The 16,781-nt window shown below is 39.1% G+C and overlaps 1 protein-coding gene across 1 annotated transcript; it reads right to left on the bottom strand.

The window, feature by feature from the left end:
* Window positions 1–8,610: 8,610 nt before the first annotated feature.
* On the bottom strand, window positions 8,611–16,073 carry LOC144636083 (cyclic AMP-dependent transcription factor ATF-3-like). The gene is made up of 4 exons (XM_078495226.1): window positions 15,952–16,073; window positions 12,171–12,383; window positions 9,489–9,596; window positions 8,611–8,890 (listed from the first exon to the last, which is right to left on the bottom strand). Exons 1-4 carry the CDS (start codon window positions 15,973–15,975, stop codon window positions 8,750–8,752), a joined length of 486 nt encoding a protein of 161 aa, XP_078351352.1. The 5' UTR covers window positions 15,976–16,073; the 3' UTR covers window positions 8,611–8,749.
* Between the last annotated feature and the right edge of the window lie 708 nt (window positions 16,074–16,781).

Below are 16,781 nucleotides of genomic sequence, written 5' to 3'. Positions count from 1 at the left end.
CTACCTCGGCAACAACTTTCAATTTGAAGCTTTAGTTGTTTGAAAACCAGTAGCTTTTGGCATGATGATCGATAACTGCTTAATCTTCAGAAGAATGCGTGATTGTTTGAGATGGGATTCTGAACTCAGGTGAATGTTTTGTCACGCTTGTGTACGGTTCTATTAATAAATTCATTCTTTATCAGTGATTTGTTGTTTTTCAATTACATAGTTGTGATTTAACGAATATGTTGATTCGCTGCACGTGGATTGTTTTATAGTTTGGAGGAAAAATTGGGTCTCGGCTTATAGCCGAGTGATGTGGGTTTATTTTTTGTCAGAGTCTAACTGGTTCCAAAAACTAAAAGTCTAGGGTCTTGGCTTATAGCCGAATAAATACGGTACATGCATGCTTAACTACCAGCCGAAATATTGTATTAATGTCAGTTTTCTTGAAATAAACCAAAACTTAATTTTTCTAATGATATTATTATTTTGCCTAACCTTCAAAAAACAAAAAGGAAAAATAAGAAAACAATTTGCAACCAATGGGAACTCTATCACTTGCCCTTTCGGCCTGCTCTCGATGAGCAGCTAGATGACAATGAAACTAAGTGAAGTGAAGTGAACTGAATTGTGGAAAGTTTAACATCATTTGTTTTAGCAAATCTCTATTTGTCAGTTTGTTGTTTTCGATTCTTGTTTCATAAGAAATTTTCCGAGTTTAGTGGCTCATAGCCACTTTGAATAGTTATTCAAAGCTATTATCAGCAGCTACCTTTCAAATCTTTGCGAAGCCATTAATCTTTACTTACAAAATTCAGTGTGAAGTATTTTGAAGCGTTTGAATCAAAGAAAATACTAAAATGTCACGCTTTAAAAAAAATACGCTTTAGCGGGAAAGAATTTACATTTATTTTATTTACATTACGTCTGTGTCCTGGAATGTGCTGGCGTTAGCAAATTTCTACTTTCACAAAGCACCGATCGGCAAGAATCACGCAATGCTCTGAAAGGTTTAAATCTGCTACAAACGGAAACTAAACAAATCCTCTGGTCTAAACTTAGCATGTTAAGTGTGAAATGTTCTACGTTTTAGCGTTATTTATTTTTGGAGCTGTGTCATCTTTTGGATTTCTGAAATCTGATGTAAAACCATTGAGACAAACATGCCCTGACTTGCAAGGGTTACGTCATTGCTAAATTAATTCTCCGGGGAATTCCCATTCAGCAAAACACAGGTCTAGTGTTTTTCTCAAATTTGATTTAATTATTTGCTCCAATATTCCATTTTCGGAGCTGGTTATTCAATCTTTAAACGGTAATTCAAGACAACACTGGATGCTGATTTAAAAGATTTTTTTGTTTCACGGATCAGGATCGTGGGAATTAAATTTGGCCAGCATTAGCATATAAGAAAAATATTTAATTTCGGATGGAACTAGTCAACCATGAAATGTCACGCAAGGTGTTTTCCTACCATCTTGTTTGTCAGTCGCAACATTGTTCGACGTAGGTAAAGGGATAAGGAGGGGGGAGGGGGTGCATTTTTTGTTCCCCCCACATGGCTCCCCTAAAGTGCTCACGAGACCAGCGCAGTTGTAAGCTCTATGAGCTCTTGTTAGAGAAGAACTCAGAAAAAAGTTCTGAGTTCACAGGTAGGACTTGAACCCCCGACCTTCCGTACACTAGTCGGACGTTCTAACCACTGAGCTACTGAGAACTCTAGTGGTGAGCAGTGGTCATTTGTGGGTTGCTAAAAAACGACTTAATGGTAGTTGTTGAAGAATACGGTACTTTAAACTAAGGGTTTATTGTGTTGTCTTGCTATCGTTAAAAGGAACTCAGAACGAAAGAAAAGTCCAACGAAATTAAGTATCAAACTAATTTAGCACTGCTGTACTAACCATGGACACAATATTAGCAAACAAATGTTTCAAGTACCTTATCATAGGAAATTAACGCTCGTGTTAATTAAGGTACTTGAAATATACGCGAATTGGGGGGAAACTTACCCTTAACCCTAACCCTGAATAAAGGAAATTAACGCGAAAGATAAGGTAAATTTTTAAAATGAAGGAAATTAGCGCGATCACAAGAAAGCGCAGTTTGTGGCGACAACAAGAACAAATTTTATTTCAACATTGAAATTTTTCTGGCTAAATTCATAAGAACTTGATGCAAGTTCTGATATTGAGCTGCCCTTCGTAAAGCAGACACGAACTGGAAAAATCGTAAACGATATACCCGTAAGATTTGTTATTGCAAAAGATTGGAATACAGTTTGCAAAAAAGAAAAGGTCGACTATGTCTGGGCAGGATCCGGAATTTGGGGGAATGTTAATGGAAATTAATTAACGCAAATTTTTCAAATTCGCATTAATTTCATGGAGCGTTAATTTCCTATAATTTCTATTTATTATTTAGTGATTGTCAAGCTAGCCCTGGTATGAATGTGAATCAGTCCCCATGGACATTCTATTATTTAAATTAGTTTAGCTATCAGCCCCTTTTTGTGGTTTCGGCGAAGCTCGAAACCATTTTGTCAAGACCTCTGTAAGTAAGTTTGTTAGTTTGTGAGTTTTTTATTCGTGTAACCGCTGACCGTCACATATTTTACACGGACACTTCAGACACGTTCCTTTTTTTCTTTTTCTTTTTTTTTTCAATATGGCGGCTTTATACAGCTTTATTTTGATGTGGATCGTGGATGTTCACGTCGACCATAGAAATGCCAGCACTTGTTTACAGGAGGACCAGGCTGCCTGCCTTTGGCATTCCTTGTTGGGATCGTTTCTGTGTTCATAACTTTTTTGCACAAGATCTCGAACATGGCGGCCGGAAATCAATGAAAACATCTGGGACCCCATCTGGCACTAAATTCTGCTGCAAGAGGTGGTCAGATCACCCTCGTGAACAAGTAAACATTCACATAAACACTTGTCGCAAAACCTCAACTGTTCAGATTGTTAAAAATCGCAGGTGGGAACAGTAACCCAACCGGATTTTTCCTAGAGATGTTAAGCACCTAATGTTTGCTATCTTCTTTTCTCATATAACTAGGCACAGTATTCACTGAATGTGCAAACCGTCTTCGTATCGATAACATGAAAAACATCGAAGCGTAACGTTTGCGATGTGCAATATTAAGACCAAGCTTGACGTAATCGAATCATCCGTCAAAAACATTAGGGCAAAACTAGAGAGCCTAGAAGAGAAAGTTTTAGACAAACAGCAGCGAAGGAAATAACTGATCTCAAAGAAGGCGCAAATTTCACCAGTACGCGCGCAGTTGAGTGAACAGAAGAAACATTTAGCAAAAGCACAAGTAGCCTGCGAGCAGGCTCTCTATTCGGGGGCAACGTGAATCTCTTTCTTCGAGAGCGCCGAAGGCGCGATGCCGCGAGTTCGCTTCGCTCGCCGAAACTCGCGCCTTCGGCGCTCTCGAAGAAAGAAATTCACGTTGCCCCCGAATAGAGAGCCTACGTTGCCCCCGAACAGAGAGCTTGCTCGTAGGCTAAAGCACAAGCTGAAATTTCCAAGCTCGACGAAACGGTGAAGGCGAACGAAGAAGGGCTGAGAGAAATGAAAACAAAGATCCTGTACCTAGATGCTTATTCTTGAAGGACGCGCCTATTACGTCTCACCTTTTTATTACTAATGGTAATTACAGGTTAAAAAGTGCGGGCCTTGGCGCACTTAGGGCCTGTTTATATGGAGTAGAGTTGTCCCTGATAGAAGAGTTATTCTCTCCCCCGCGCTATCTTTTACCGAGCGTTTATATGAGAAAGTTGTCCCTGTTGACCGAGCCAAAACTTGGCCCTCTCGGTTCAAAAGACTGGCGAGAGTTATTTTGAAATAGCTAAAGAACCCGTTAAAGGGACGTTAAAGAACCCACACACTATTCGCAAAGAGTAGGGCACGAAGTTCCCGGTGTTGTGGTCTGGCCTTTGTGTAGTAAATTACAGTATGTGTACAGCGCATTTGAACATTACATATGAAAAATGCGCTATATAAATTGATTATCATTATCATTATTATGGCGGCCTTTTCTAAAATCAGGAACGCTGAAACATCGGCGAAGACCATTTTGGACAAATTTACCGCCGACTTCGATGTTGTTTTGGCCGATTGCAGCATTGACACATTCTCCGTATGTGTCAACTTGTCCCTGGTAGGCGAGGCAAAAATAACCAAACTGTTTATATGGAAAAAAGTTGGCTCGCTCCCCAGGGTCACCCTACCTTCAAAGCGAGTGACCCTCTACCCAGGGTCACCCTGCCCCCCGAGCCAACTTTGCAATTTCTCATGTAAACGGTTCGCAGCTATTTATAACGAAACGTATGAAAAGCTCTCTCGCCCGGGGTGGCTCGGTTTGGAGGGTAACCCTCCTACCAGGGACAACTATCCTCCATATTAACATGCCCTTAGAAAAGGTACTGGTACGAGAGTGCGTAAGTTTAGATGGCAGTGTCGAAAGACAATTATTCCGAGTAACGCGTCACGCAAGGAATGCATGTTTTTATAGTTTCCTAATGCCGCGAACCAATCAAAGTTGTTTTTTGCTTGACAGTTTTGGGAAGTGTAATCGTGCACGCGGTGTGAATTGAGATGTGATTTTTCTCTGGTAAGAGGGTTACCCTCCATACCGAGCCACCCCGGGCGAGAGAGCTTTTCATACGCTTCTTTATAAATAGCTGCGAACTAGTAAAGAATATTATTCTACATGACACGAGCGTGGGACAAAGAAAAAATCTGAGTCCCCGACGGGAATCGAACCCTTGCCCTCCCAGAATACCGGTTGGGCGCTCTAACCAACTGAGCTACGTGAGACTCGCTGTGAGCTAGGCCATTTACTAGGTTGATATGTGACACGCGTCCTGCATACTGCTAGGATCAGCAATGTCGAAATCATCAAATTTGTAGTAAATAATAAAGATGGTAGATTTTAAGCTCGGTGATAAATAGTAAAGAATATTATTCTACATGACACGAGCGTGGGACAAAGAAAAAATCTGAGTCCCCGACGGGAATCGAACCCATGGCCTCCCAGAATACCGGTTGGGCGCTCTAACCAACTGAGCTACGTGAGACTCGCTGTGAGCTAGGCCATTTATTGAGAAATTGCATGAGAAATTTACATGAGAAATTGCAAAGTTGGCTCGGAGGGGCAGGGTGACCCTGGGTGGAGGGTCACTCGCTTTGAAGGTCGGGTGATCCAGGGGAGTGAGACAACTTTCTTCCATATAAACAGTTTGGTTATTTTTGCCTCGCCTACCAGGAACAAGTTGCGCATATGGAGCATGCGCAAACGCTATATAGCGCCAAATCAAAATTGCAGATAAATTGAAATCGAAGTCGGCGGTAGATTTGTCCAAAAAATGGTCTTGGTCGATGATTCAGCGTTCCTGATTTTAGAAAAGGCGGCTATAATAAATGTTTTTAAAACAACTCTCGCCAGTCCTTTGAACCGAGAGGGCCAAGTTTGGCTTGGCCAACAGGGACAACTTTCTCATATAAACGCTCGGCAAAAGATGGCTTGGGGGAAAGGGTAACCCTCCTACCAGGGACAACTCTCCTCCATATAAACAGGCCCTCAGTCGATAAACTCGCTATGTTGTGCTCGCCTTTTATTAACGTGGCACGATTAATGATAAGTCACTGGAGAAAAGACAATTATTCCGAGTAATTATTGCCGGTAATAATTGGTTAATAATTGGTTATTAATTAATTGGTTGTTAATAATTGGTTATTATTGCCGGTAATTATTGCCGTAAAATTGCCGCGAACCGGCCGCGAACCAGTCAGAGTTGTTTTTTGATTGACGGTTTTGTGAAGTGTAGTCGAGCACGCGGTTTGAATTGAGATGTGATTTTCCTCAGTCGATAAACTCGCTCTGTTGTCAGTGTTATAACGAATTTCTCGAGAATAACCGTTGTTGTAATCATTCGCTTTGCCGTGGTTTATCTGTAATACAATCACAGCAAATTATTTTAAAAAAGCAACACCTATAAAACAACGTCTGCAAATATTGTAATGTTTGCAATCTTCCATGTGACAGAAGCCTAGATCTGTTGAGAGATTGACTCATTTTTCGCATTCTTATCGTTCTTGGAGAACAGATTTTTCTCTTCCGGTTTTACGACAAACTGTCGTGATTGACACATTTTTCGCATTCCGATCGTTCTTTGTGGAAGAACAAAATTTTCAACTTCCGCTTGCTGTTCGCCTTTTATTAACGTGGCGCGCACGCGTAAAACGCAATCCGCTGGTCACTGTCAAGATTAGGGTTGCGGGCCTCTATTGGGCCCGCAATTACTCTCCCCGGGGGGAATCTCGGGTTTTAATTAGCAATAATGGAAACGTGAGACGCAATAGGCGCGTCGTATTTACGAAGCGGCAGACAAGCTAATATTTGAAGCTTGCGAGGTCCCGGTGGGGCGAACTCCCATATATGAGCTACATAGGTATGTGCCGCTGTGAAGGGTATGGTTTTCAAGCAGTTTAGTCTGGGATAGGGTATAGAAAATCAGCGCGTTTTGGTCTAGAATAGGGTATCATTTGCTGGAAAACTGAGTGGTATGAAGAATTAAGTCCAGAATAGGAATAAAAACTCGAAAGAGGAAGAGGCGTTCGTAAACACAAATAAAATCATTGCGGAAACGTTGTTGACAGATGGTTTTCCATCAAAAACAAAAATAGTGGTACAGTCCTGAAAACGGCATGTCTGGGATAGGGTGGGGATTTTCGGTGTTTTGTCTAGTAAAGGGTTGCGAAATCAGCTGAACAGGGTCTAGTATTAGCTTTCACACATTTTTTACTGCGTATTTTTATTGTTCATTACTTCTTTCGCACGTTTATTGCTTATATTTTTAATTTCGCTTTCTATTTTAGTGTTCGTCAAAGGCTACAGACTGGTAGCCAAAAGCTCATCTAACCATAGAACGTTTTAAGTTTTTAACTAATTGAAAACTTGCCACGCACTCAGCGCGCTTGTTTTAATCCCATAATATGCAACTCAACATCCACACACACGTCACACATACAGTACAAAGATCAACTAATTGCAATTAACATACAAACAAAGCATTTTGTTGCGAAAAACGTTTAAGGTCTTACTTTGATTCAATATATAATCAAATCTTCACTAAACTGACGGGTGACATTCCATCCGTTTCATAGCAACTATTCTACAACGAAATATATATACCTTGTACACATATTACGGTTATTTTTAAATATTAAAATATGTTAGAAGCCCGAATATATACTCTGAGACAGAAGAATCCGGTTATTACTTTACAAATAATGATGTATAAACACTGCTGCTATGTTTCAACTAATTTAATCATATACTTACATAGAAAGTTAATGAAGTTTTCTATTGACACTAAATTATCACTTATAGATTGTAAGAGACATTTGCAAAAATAATGTTGAGGGCTTGACGCGGTTGGGATCTATGTACAATGTTCTAACAACTGAGTTTACAAGAAACTAAGAGTTGGTGAACATGAAATTTTAATAACATGTGGGCAATCTATACTAGAGACACACGGATGCCTGAACTTCTTTACTTGTTACAACTGAACTCTGCGATTTTACAGTGATATTCTACAGAATTTGCCTGTTCAAGTGTAAGTTGGACAAAACACAGGCATTAGCCATTATTATACAGTACTGCATGGATATTTTAGAAGAAAACTGGCAACATGCCAAACTCTTTATTTCAAACCCCTGCTATCTTGAATTTTTCTTCTGCCTTATGTGTTCAAAACAGCAGGCTTCAACTGTATATTTATTTTGTGTACGTTGTTGCTAGGACTATTGACGTGATGTACAGGCTAAAATATAAATAGTTTTAAAAAAGCTGAAAGTAAAAAACGCATTAGAAAAAATTGCTTTTGAAAAAATATTAACTGAAAAAAAGGTTTCATCTCTACCCGCGAGATTTAATTTCGCAAGCCAAACCGACTGTTGTCCTGTTCTGAAAAAAATATAGCAATACCACTGAAGGTAAATTTGTTTTTACCTATTTTGTTTTGTTCACGAAAGCTCAGTGACATTTGTTGTTTTAAAACAAATAAAAGTTCCATTTGCATTTCATATTAAGCTGATCACTAATAACCTCTCTTTTAAAACAAAACAAATAAGTTTCCTTTAGTACTACTAAAGATTTGGAGTATATGCAAGAATTTTTGACAAAACTTTCATTGGGGCTACATTTCACAAATTAAATTTGTCAGTTCAGTACTAATTCAGTTGCAGGCTCAAAGCAAAACACTGAAACGGCTTACTATGTAAAATTTTAAACTCTGGAATTTCTAGACAATTAGTAAATTATTGAATCTTGCTGAGCTTTTATGGAGAGTTAAAAAATATCCATCATTGCAAGCTGTTATGTTTTTTGTAGAAATTTTCACATGAGTGACCTTAAATAGGTAGATTAAAATGTTGTGACATAACTACTAAGTAAAAGTTTGCAAATATGATGCTTCTCTTAAAAAAAAAATCTTGTATCAGAATCATATTACTTAATTATCTTCAGTTGATAAATAATCTGATCACGATCGATTGCGCGTAATATGCTATTACGTAGCTTCTTCATTCAAATGTTTCTTGAAGATCCTGCTAGGTGGTCGAGTCCATTGTTCGTCAGGTGGAATGTCCTTGGCTTTTGGTAAAACTAAGGCTTTCTATTAGCAAACAGCTGCATCGTTCAGCCCAACTTTTTCAAAGTGAAATCAACATTCCAGGTGGATTTTCATGTTTAGGCAGGACCACGACCAGCGGCTTTGTCCATGTTACAGACATGCGCGTCGAGCATCATTTCCAGCTGTTCTCGCTCTGCTGTAAGGTAAGCAATCTCGGATTCCAGCTGGCTATTGGCAGCTTCCAGCTCATCAGAGGCCTGGGAATTTAACAGAATTTTGGTAAACCCCTTCAGCAACAAGTTCGAAATATCAATAAGTACAAATCAAAATAAATCAATTTTTAAGGATGACTCTTAACAGTCTCGCGACTATCAACTGACCCTGTGACCCGCCGATCGCAAATACCGGTAGAATTGAAATTGGAGCAAGGCAAGAACTGACCGCAAAGTCAACCCGGATTCCAGACAGGAATCGAACCCGGGCCACATTCGAGAACACGTCTTGAGGAAAAACCTTTCCCCGACTCTCTCCAACCCAGACTTAACTTTAAATAAAACCTTTCTATCAAATCTAGAAGGTTTCATCAAAGCAACTCCAAAAAATCGATTCCTTACTACAAAAGAATATAAAAAGGAGTAATGCCATAACATCTACGTAAAGCGACACCACGTCAATTTCCCAAAGTTAGCTAGAATCGTCGGTAAGGTTTAATACTACCTTCAGGCCTAACCTTGTTATACAAAATATGTTAGAGTAATCACACTAAACGCCGATTGTCAAGTGTAGCCAGTCGGGGCGCGTGATGCTGGCTTCAGATCAGAACGGTTAATTGAACGAGCACCAGAGGGCAATTACCTTTCGTAAAGTGTTTACATGTTCCTTCCTCTTCATCCGGCATTTTGAGGCAGCGACCTTGTTTCGCTCTCTTCGTAATTTTCGTCTTTGTTCTTCGTCTGGGGTGAGCTGCATGAGTGAAAAAAATGATGCGCGCAAGAACATGTATGTAGACGAACAACAAAACACAACTCAAGAAATACAACAGAGTTAGGATGTTAAAATCACTTCATTCACCTTAGAAAGCTTACGATAAATCAGATAAGCGCTTCTTACATAAACATAAGTAATGAAAAGATCATGACAGGTCATTTTCCGGGGGGTTACAGCCATGATTGTTTTGCTAATCCGCCATAACACCGTTTTACAATTGCCTTAGTTAGCTTTGGAAATTTCTAACTTTAACTACACCCATAACTTTTAATAGCATAAATAGTACTTTATCCCCAAAATAGAACCCTCTCCTGCTCACAGGATATAAAATTAAATTGGACGTTTCGCTGTGTCATAAAATCCTCTACACTAGGGAGGATATAGAAGTTTTTTGTGGTGTTAGTTCCCCCCTGAACACCAGTCGGGGACAATTGATGCAAAATATGTAAACATTTTACGGTGTTAATTTTGGCAACAGGTAGAGGCGCCCCATCAATGGCCGCCAGTCGTTTTCTATTTAAAACTTCTCAAGCGTTAAAAGGATGTTTTAACCCCTATTATCAATGATTCTTTGAGATAGAACTGCATGCGGGGAGAAACAGAAGCGTTTCATTGAAGCGTTAGCCATTGTTCCTGTTTATGTTACATGATGATTGAAAGATGTTTGAAAGATTTTTGTGATTCGCCATGAGTAATGAATTCTCTTTGAATAGCGTCTGTTTCTCTTCGAATTTGGTTTCCTCTCCTGAGGTTGGGAAAAGATCCTTAGTAAAGTACACATAGCCTTATTGAATTATATTTTTATTCAAGAAAAAAATGTTGGTCAAAATTATTATGAATGGCAACGAGTTGGCAACGATTATTTTGTAACAGAATTCTTATATAATTGCAACCTCACATATAGCAATGATTCTTGAACTACTTCAGTAAATAACGATTTCCATAAGCTCCTCAGGTCAATTGCTGCTGAAAAGTTTTGACCCTGAACGCCGTTTAAGTTCTCTGGCAATTCACTGTCCCATCCACGTTTCCAAACACGACGTTTGTTCTTCCCGCGAACGAGAATAGTAAACACGTGACCACGAATTTCCCACGGTGGCCGTTCACCTTATTCAGTTATCAGTTAATGCATCGTGCGATTTATGCGGTGATAGTAACATAAAAATAAACCACAGCATTTCGAGGGGGAGATTTGTCCACTAAACGTCAATGACATATGTATGGTTCTTACACACTTCCTATGATTGATCAGCTGCGCCAGATGGCCGAACCCTGACTCGTGTCTCTATAGTATGTACATGTAGTCCCCTGGATTGCATGCTAGTCCATCAATGGTTATTTAATAGCATTTCCGTCTGGTTATACCTGGCAACAAGTATATGATATTTTAATATTATACTCCCGGGTGAAGAAAGACACTGTGGGAGTCAATTGTGTCTTGCCCAAGAACAAGGCCGCAACAAGGGCCTCCCACGAGGGTTTGAAGAAAAGACCGGTTTGTCAGTCCGAAGATATGCGAGACTGCCCCGAAAATCGCTGCAATTTCACGCTATCATCATCATGTTCGCATATTTTGTACTATTATTTGTGATCGCGGGATAACTACTAGCTTTATTAGGCGATAAGGGATCAGAACGCCAGTTCTTTTAGTTCAGGGACTTAATTGAATCGAGAGATTGTTTTAAATTCCTTGGAAGCGAGATGGACAGATGAACCACTTCCAAGAAAGTGCGTGATGTCATGCATTCACAAACAGAAAAGTCGTTTTACCCAGCCAGCGCGAATAATAATTTTTCTGTCATCGATTTATGTTTTTTCCATATCAAGCTACCTTTGCAACCTTAGGGGTTCACATTCAACTGATAGTTTGATTTTATCTTTTTACTTAAGGGGCTAGATCACCCCCCCCCCCCCCATTTTGGATGCATCGTTTTAAATTTCGACTTCCATACTAAACACGCGAGTGGAACTTAAACAAATAACACCCAAAATGAGTAAGAACGTTTGAAGAAGGGGGTGACATGGAGCTATGAAAGAGACAAAATCTATCTTAACTGAATCATAAGTCAGCGAGCGCATAAAAAAATAATTTTTAATGTTTAACCTATTTGGCTGGATAACACATCTTCACGCAAACAGTGACAATAAAAAGTAACTGGGGTGGATGGATACCTTCAAATCATGCATCCTTATTATGACAAAGGATTGACCTGTTTTCATGTCCTTGTATGTCTTCCTTGTGACTCATGGAGGTGTCAAATTATAGATAGGCCAGACACTTTATTCTCATAGTTCCTCTCTACACCCTGGTATATAAATGGATACCAGCGAATTTAATGCTGGGGCGTAACCCTGCGATGGACTAGCATCCCGTCCAGGGGGGATTAGAAATTCTCATGGTCGCTTCATGCTACTGAAACCGGGATAAGCTCCGGCCTGATGGGCCACTAGGCTCGAACGCAGACCTAACCTTTTACCTTAACCATAATGTAACTGTATCTTAAATAGCTTGATAAAGCTCTTAAGAAATTTCGAAAGAGTATAAAATACTTGTTGTTTCTTGAGATCTTTCGAACGGTGGTCGATCGTTGGGCAGTCCAGGCCGTGAGCAGCGCGTTTTGATTCTATGACGTAACGCAGTTCAAGTTTCACTGGTAGGTCCGCGATCTCGAAGTTGGGGTCCACCACTATGTTACCGTCAGGGACTGGGTTCCCAATACTTCGAATGACGCCCCCAGGTTCCATATACACTCCATTGCTAGCCTGCGAAACGAACATCCATTGAAGTTAGTTTAATTATTAGAAGAGAAAGAAGTACGCTTTTGGTACATATGCGGACTGATTCGCGTTTCAAATTACCCTGGCACAAAAGGTGGCGACTGGTAGATGTACCCATAATTAGTAGCACACAAAGACCCTTAAACCGCCCATCGTTGTCAGTACAGGGATCTTTATATGCGTCCTAGCGGCTGTGTAAGTTTCGCAAGGTATTGTGGTAAAATTTATAGCCGCCTTTTTTCCTATTCGCTTTTTCACGATACCATAATACACCTTGTTTACTTCCAAAAATGTTTGCAAAAGCTTGGTTTTCAAAAGGTTTTCAATTTCTCTGGGGACGATTGAAGGTGATTGTAAATCCCAAGAGAAATTGAAAACAATGCTTATGCAAAAATGGGGGGGGGGGGGGTAAACAAAGTGTATTATGGAAACAGTGAAAACAGCGAATGGTAAGTTGGTTTATTCAAAACTTACTAAATGAATAAACTAACAATTGTCTAATCCATAAACGGTAAGGTGAACCCGGCAGAAATTCTACAGGAACCATAAAGGACAGGAAGGCTAAATACAATAAGTATAATTTCAGAGGTGATTATAAGAATTGGGGCATTCTGATTGGTCGAGAAACTCGGCTTATTTAGTAAATAAACCCCTTCAAGCGGCTGGTATATTGGAGGATAATGCCCGAGGCTGAAAGATTGTTACGAAAAATAAACAGTTCGCTTCGAGGGCAACTGTGAAATTTTGAGGACAATCTTTCAACCAAGGGCATTATCCTCCAATATACCCAGCAAGCTAGAAGGGGTTTATTTATTTTATAACCCTCCGATTAAGTTCTACAACGCGCTTTATCACAGTAAATTTATAGGAAAAATCTACAGTGATTTTGTGGTTGAAACAAATGTAATTGATTGGTTTACGTGATTTTTTAACTCTGTGATTTTATTAAAAGTTAGAATTGAATAAGGTGACTTCATTCGTTTGTTTTGTGCTTGCCTACAAAATCGGGCGACGGATATCAAATCGGACGGGGTATATTCGCTGATACCTGTCGTCCGATTTTGTACCACGTGATGCGTTTTATCCAATGAGCGCGTGCAAAAATTACTGGGTGGGTTATAAGAGGCTATAATCACCCCGCGCGAGGTGACTATAGCATTTGGAGGCTTGGTTACTAAGCCATGTCACCTTTGACATCCAGGAAAGCAAACATGGCTGCATTTGTTGAATGAAATTTTCGTTCATTTAAAAAAAAACACTTCATGTCATGGATATTTAAATCGAACGGGGTATTTAAAACTATTGGAAAACTATTGGATATTTAAAACATTGGAAACTATTGGATATTTAAAACATTGGAAATTTTGCAAATTGACTACCAAGGCTTTTGGACCGAAAATAGTTTCAAGAGATTGTTCTCAAGGCATTACAATTGATCGTAATCACGAAAGGTTTTGGAGGTCGCCCGCGGCCATCCAAACTCAGTCCTGATCATAGAGCAAACATTATTCAGTTCTCTTCTGACCGGAGCTTAGTCAACGATAATCACTTCGCCTTCGGCGAATAATTGTTAAATAAACCGAACAAGAACCATCACAAGAGCTCACGTGACACTAGCACGTGAGCGAGTCCCAGTCTCCATGACCGCATTTGGCATCGTTTAGTATTGCGTGAAAGAGTCTTGTGAATTCCTTTTATTTATGTACTAACTGTAGTTCAGTTTTCTAATTCAGTGTTTTCAGCCATAGAAAACAATAACTGCGGTCGTCTTTGATGTGGCTAGCTCAGAAAATATTGCTTTCCGAAAAGTAACATTAAAATGGAAACATGAAGAACGTGTGGAAACAGAAGAAAATTCCTCGACTCTGTGGATATTTTGTACGATCAAATTCGTCTTTTTGATGTACGTCCCAATCCGAAATCGGAAGTTTACGTCCGCTTCAATTTCTCACCCTCATTGTCAGTTTCTTTTTACTTGTTTTAAATTGAAGTAGTCAAACCATGAGGATGAGGAAGCTGCTCATAACACTTAGCTATACTACCAAATTCTCCCCAGCATTTTCCTAAAAATGCTTCAAGAGTGTAGAGAGAATTTACACGTCGAACTTTCAGAGAATCGAAAGAGGACTGGTTTGTGTTGAACCATTCATTCATAACACCCCAACGCTTAAAAAGTGTAAAAGAAATTCTCAATTTCGTTTTGCACACTATTCAACCGAAACAAATAACGGCACATTATGTATCATGTTGGATTATATAAATGGCAACGCGCTTTTGTTTTTATCCACAGTATTGCACAGTATATAACAGACTCTAAACTTTTGTACAGCACAGTTAACAGTAACATCTTTCAATTGAATTGTCACACACTGATTAATTTTTATCCAGATCGACTTATAGGTTAGAACCGGAGTCCGAAAAGGGACCAAGACATTGATTGTTGAGTTGTTGGCAAAATTTTGAAATTCAGACATTCCAGGGCGTTTTTTTGTTAACTCGCCGTTATGACTGACTAGGCGGTCCGTTTATAAAAAAAACAAAACCACTGATGCTACTCATTGGTTGGCTTATTAGATTTTAAACTAGGACTGGAGGGTTAATAATATGATTGTCTACTAATTAAATTAACTTATTGACTCCTGCCGTTAGAAAGGTATGAATAATGATCCGTTAGACATTTGGAAGAAGGAGCGATTCTGATTACGATTACTTCTTTGTCAGGCGTATTGTCCATTACTGCAAAAGTTCATGAGGACCAAACAAAAAAATTTACTGCTCGAAACCAAGAAACTAAGAGAAATTTGCATGCAATCTATTTTTGTGTTTCGTTGTCATCATGCGACATAGGTGAAGAAAAAAACAGTTAAGTCCCTCCGAATGCTTTGATATTTGTGAAAAATCGAATGAATATTCTGTGGTCGTGAAGTTTAATGCAGGATGTTGATATTAAATTTTTGTGCAATAAAAACTGGTATAGTTTCTAAGAGAAGACTATCAGGTCCCCGGGAACAGGTTGGAGTCAGGAGATTGTCATCTCTCATTGTTTACAAACAGGTGGTCAATTGTTTCATCCACAACGTACCTGAATCTGTTAATTCACTTTTCTATGAAAACTATTCACCGTTTGTGTTTAAACTTCGAATTTTCTTAATGTTACACAGCAGTTGACTGTTCTGTATCGAGAGTCGTAAAATTGACTCTGTTTTAACCACTTTTTCTACACAAACGTCTGACATTGCTTGTTGACCTTGTCAAAATACTACCATAACAGTCAACACTAAGTGTCAATTAACCCCGTATGGCCCGGCAAATAAATACGGCAGTTAAAACACGCGTAAATATCCTCGATATCTATTGCAAGGTAAGTAGATACTGCCTCGTGCTATTCCACTGCAATAATTTCCAAGAAGCTTACTACACTTGTTTGCCTTAACTTGTCCTTTAAAAGCAATTCGTTGGAAGTGATGCCGTAAAATTCGCTTTGGAGAAACATCTTAACGTTTCCATGCTTGCTTATAATTGTATTGAGGTATTTGTTAAATATTAGCTTTACCTGCGAACTAACTGGAAAGTCCATGCCAAAAGATCCTGCTTCCGTTCTGCACCAACCCAGACCTTACCAAGCTTCTGTGGTTCTCTGCTCTGAAACTTGGTTTTATCTAAAGTGGTACTGACGCCACCTTAGAGATCTTCCAAGAGTTCTACAAACACTTATTTGGGGACTGATGACATTATTAATATTAAATAATCACCTTGTTCATTTCGGCTAATTGACGCCATTCCTCTCTGTACAGCTTTAAACTGACCAATCAGGGACGAGTGTAGTCGGCAGTCATGTTTAAAAACAAATAACAACAAATCAAAATATACTAAGAAAACTCGTGTCTAAAAAAATCGAAAAGGTTTCCGATAAGTTGATTGGGAGGAAACAAGATGAAAATATAACAAAAATATCTGATACTATGGAAATCCCAGTGAACTTCGTACGTGTAGAATTCTTGTTGAGTAACCATACTTCAACTAATTGAGCGAGAACAAAAGTTAAATGAATTTGTGCGTAAATATAAGTATCGCAACTTTTTAAAGAAACAGAATTTTTTGTTCTAAAACTAATTTATTTCAGTTATCTGATCAAAGAATTTTAAAGGAATGACAAATGTTATTTCTTTCTCTTTTTTCTTTTTTTCCGGAATTCTAAGTGTCAATTTCAGCAGGTGCGCACTCTTCATTAACACTTCAATACTTATTAGCACGCGTATGAACAAAAACGCTGAATTTGCAAATTTCGCAAAATTAAATTCAAGAAGCGCGATGCATGGAAGATCTTTAATATAACTTTTCAAAAACTAGGGTTCCAAAAATAGGAATCCAAAGGGGCTAAAC

Source organism: Oculina patagonica, chromosome 13, assembly GCF_052425735.1.
Source record: "Oculina patagonica isolate OP01 chromosome 13, crgOcupat, whole genome shotgun sequence".
Lineage (NCBI taxonomy): Eukaryota > Metazoa > Cnidaria > Anthozoa > Scleractinia > Oculinidae > Oculina > Oculina patagonica.
This window is presented reverse-complemented; position numbering and strand designations above follow the sequence as displayed.

Excerpts from the sequence above, each read along its gene's own strand:
- LOC144636083 (XM_078495226.1), bottom strand. The coding sequence starts at position 15,975 with ATGGACTTTCCAGTTAGTTCGCAG. Across the intron at positions 12,384-15,951 it reads ACTTTCCAGTTAGTTCGCAG|GCTAGCAATGGAGTGTATAT; the intron begins GTAAAGCTAATA and ends TTCGTTTCGCAG. Across the intron at positions 9,597-12,170 it reads AAGATCTCAAGAAACAACAA|CTCACCCCAGACGAAGAACA; the intron begins GTATTTTATACT and ends TCACTCATGCAG.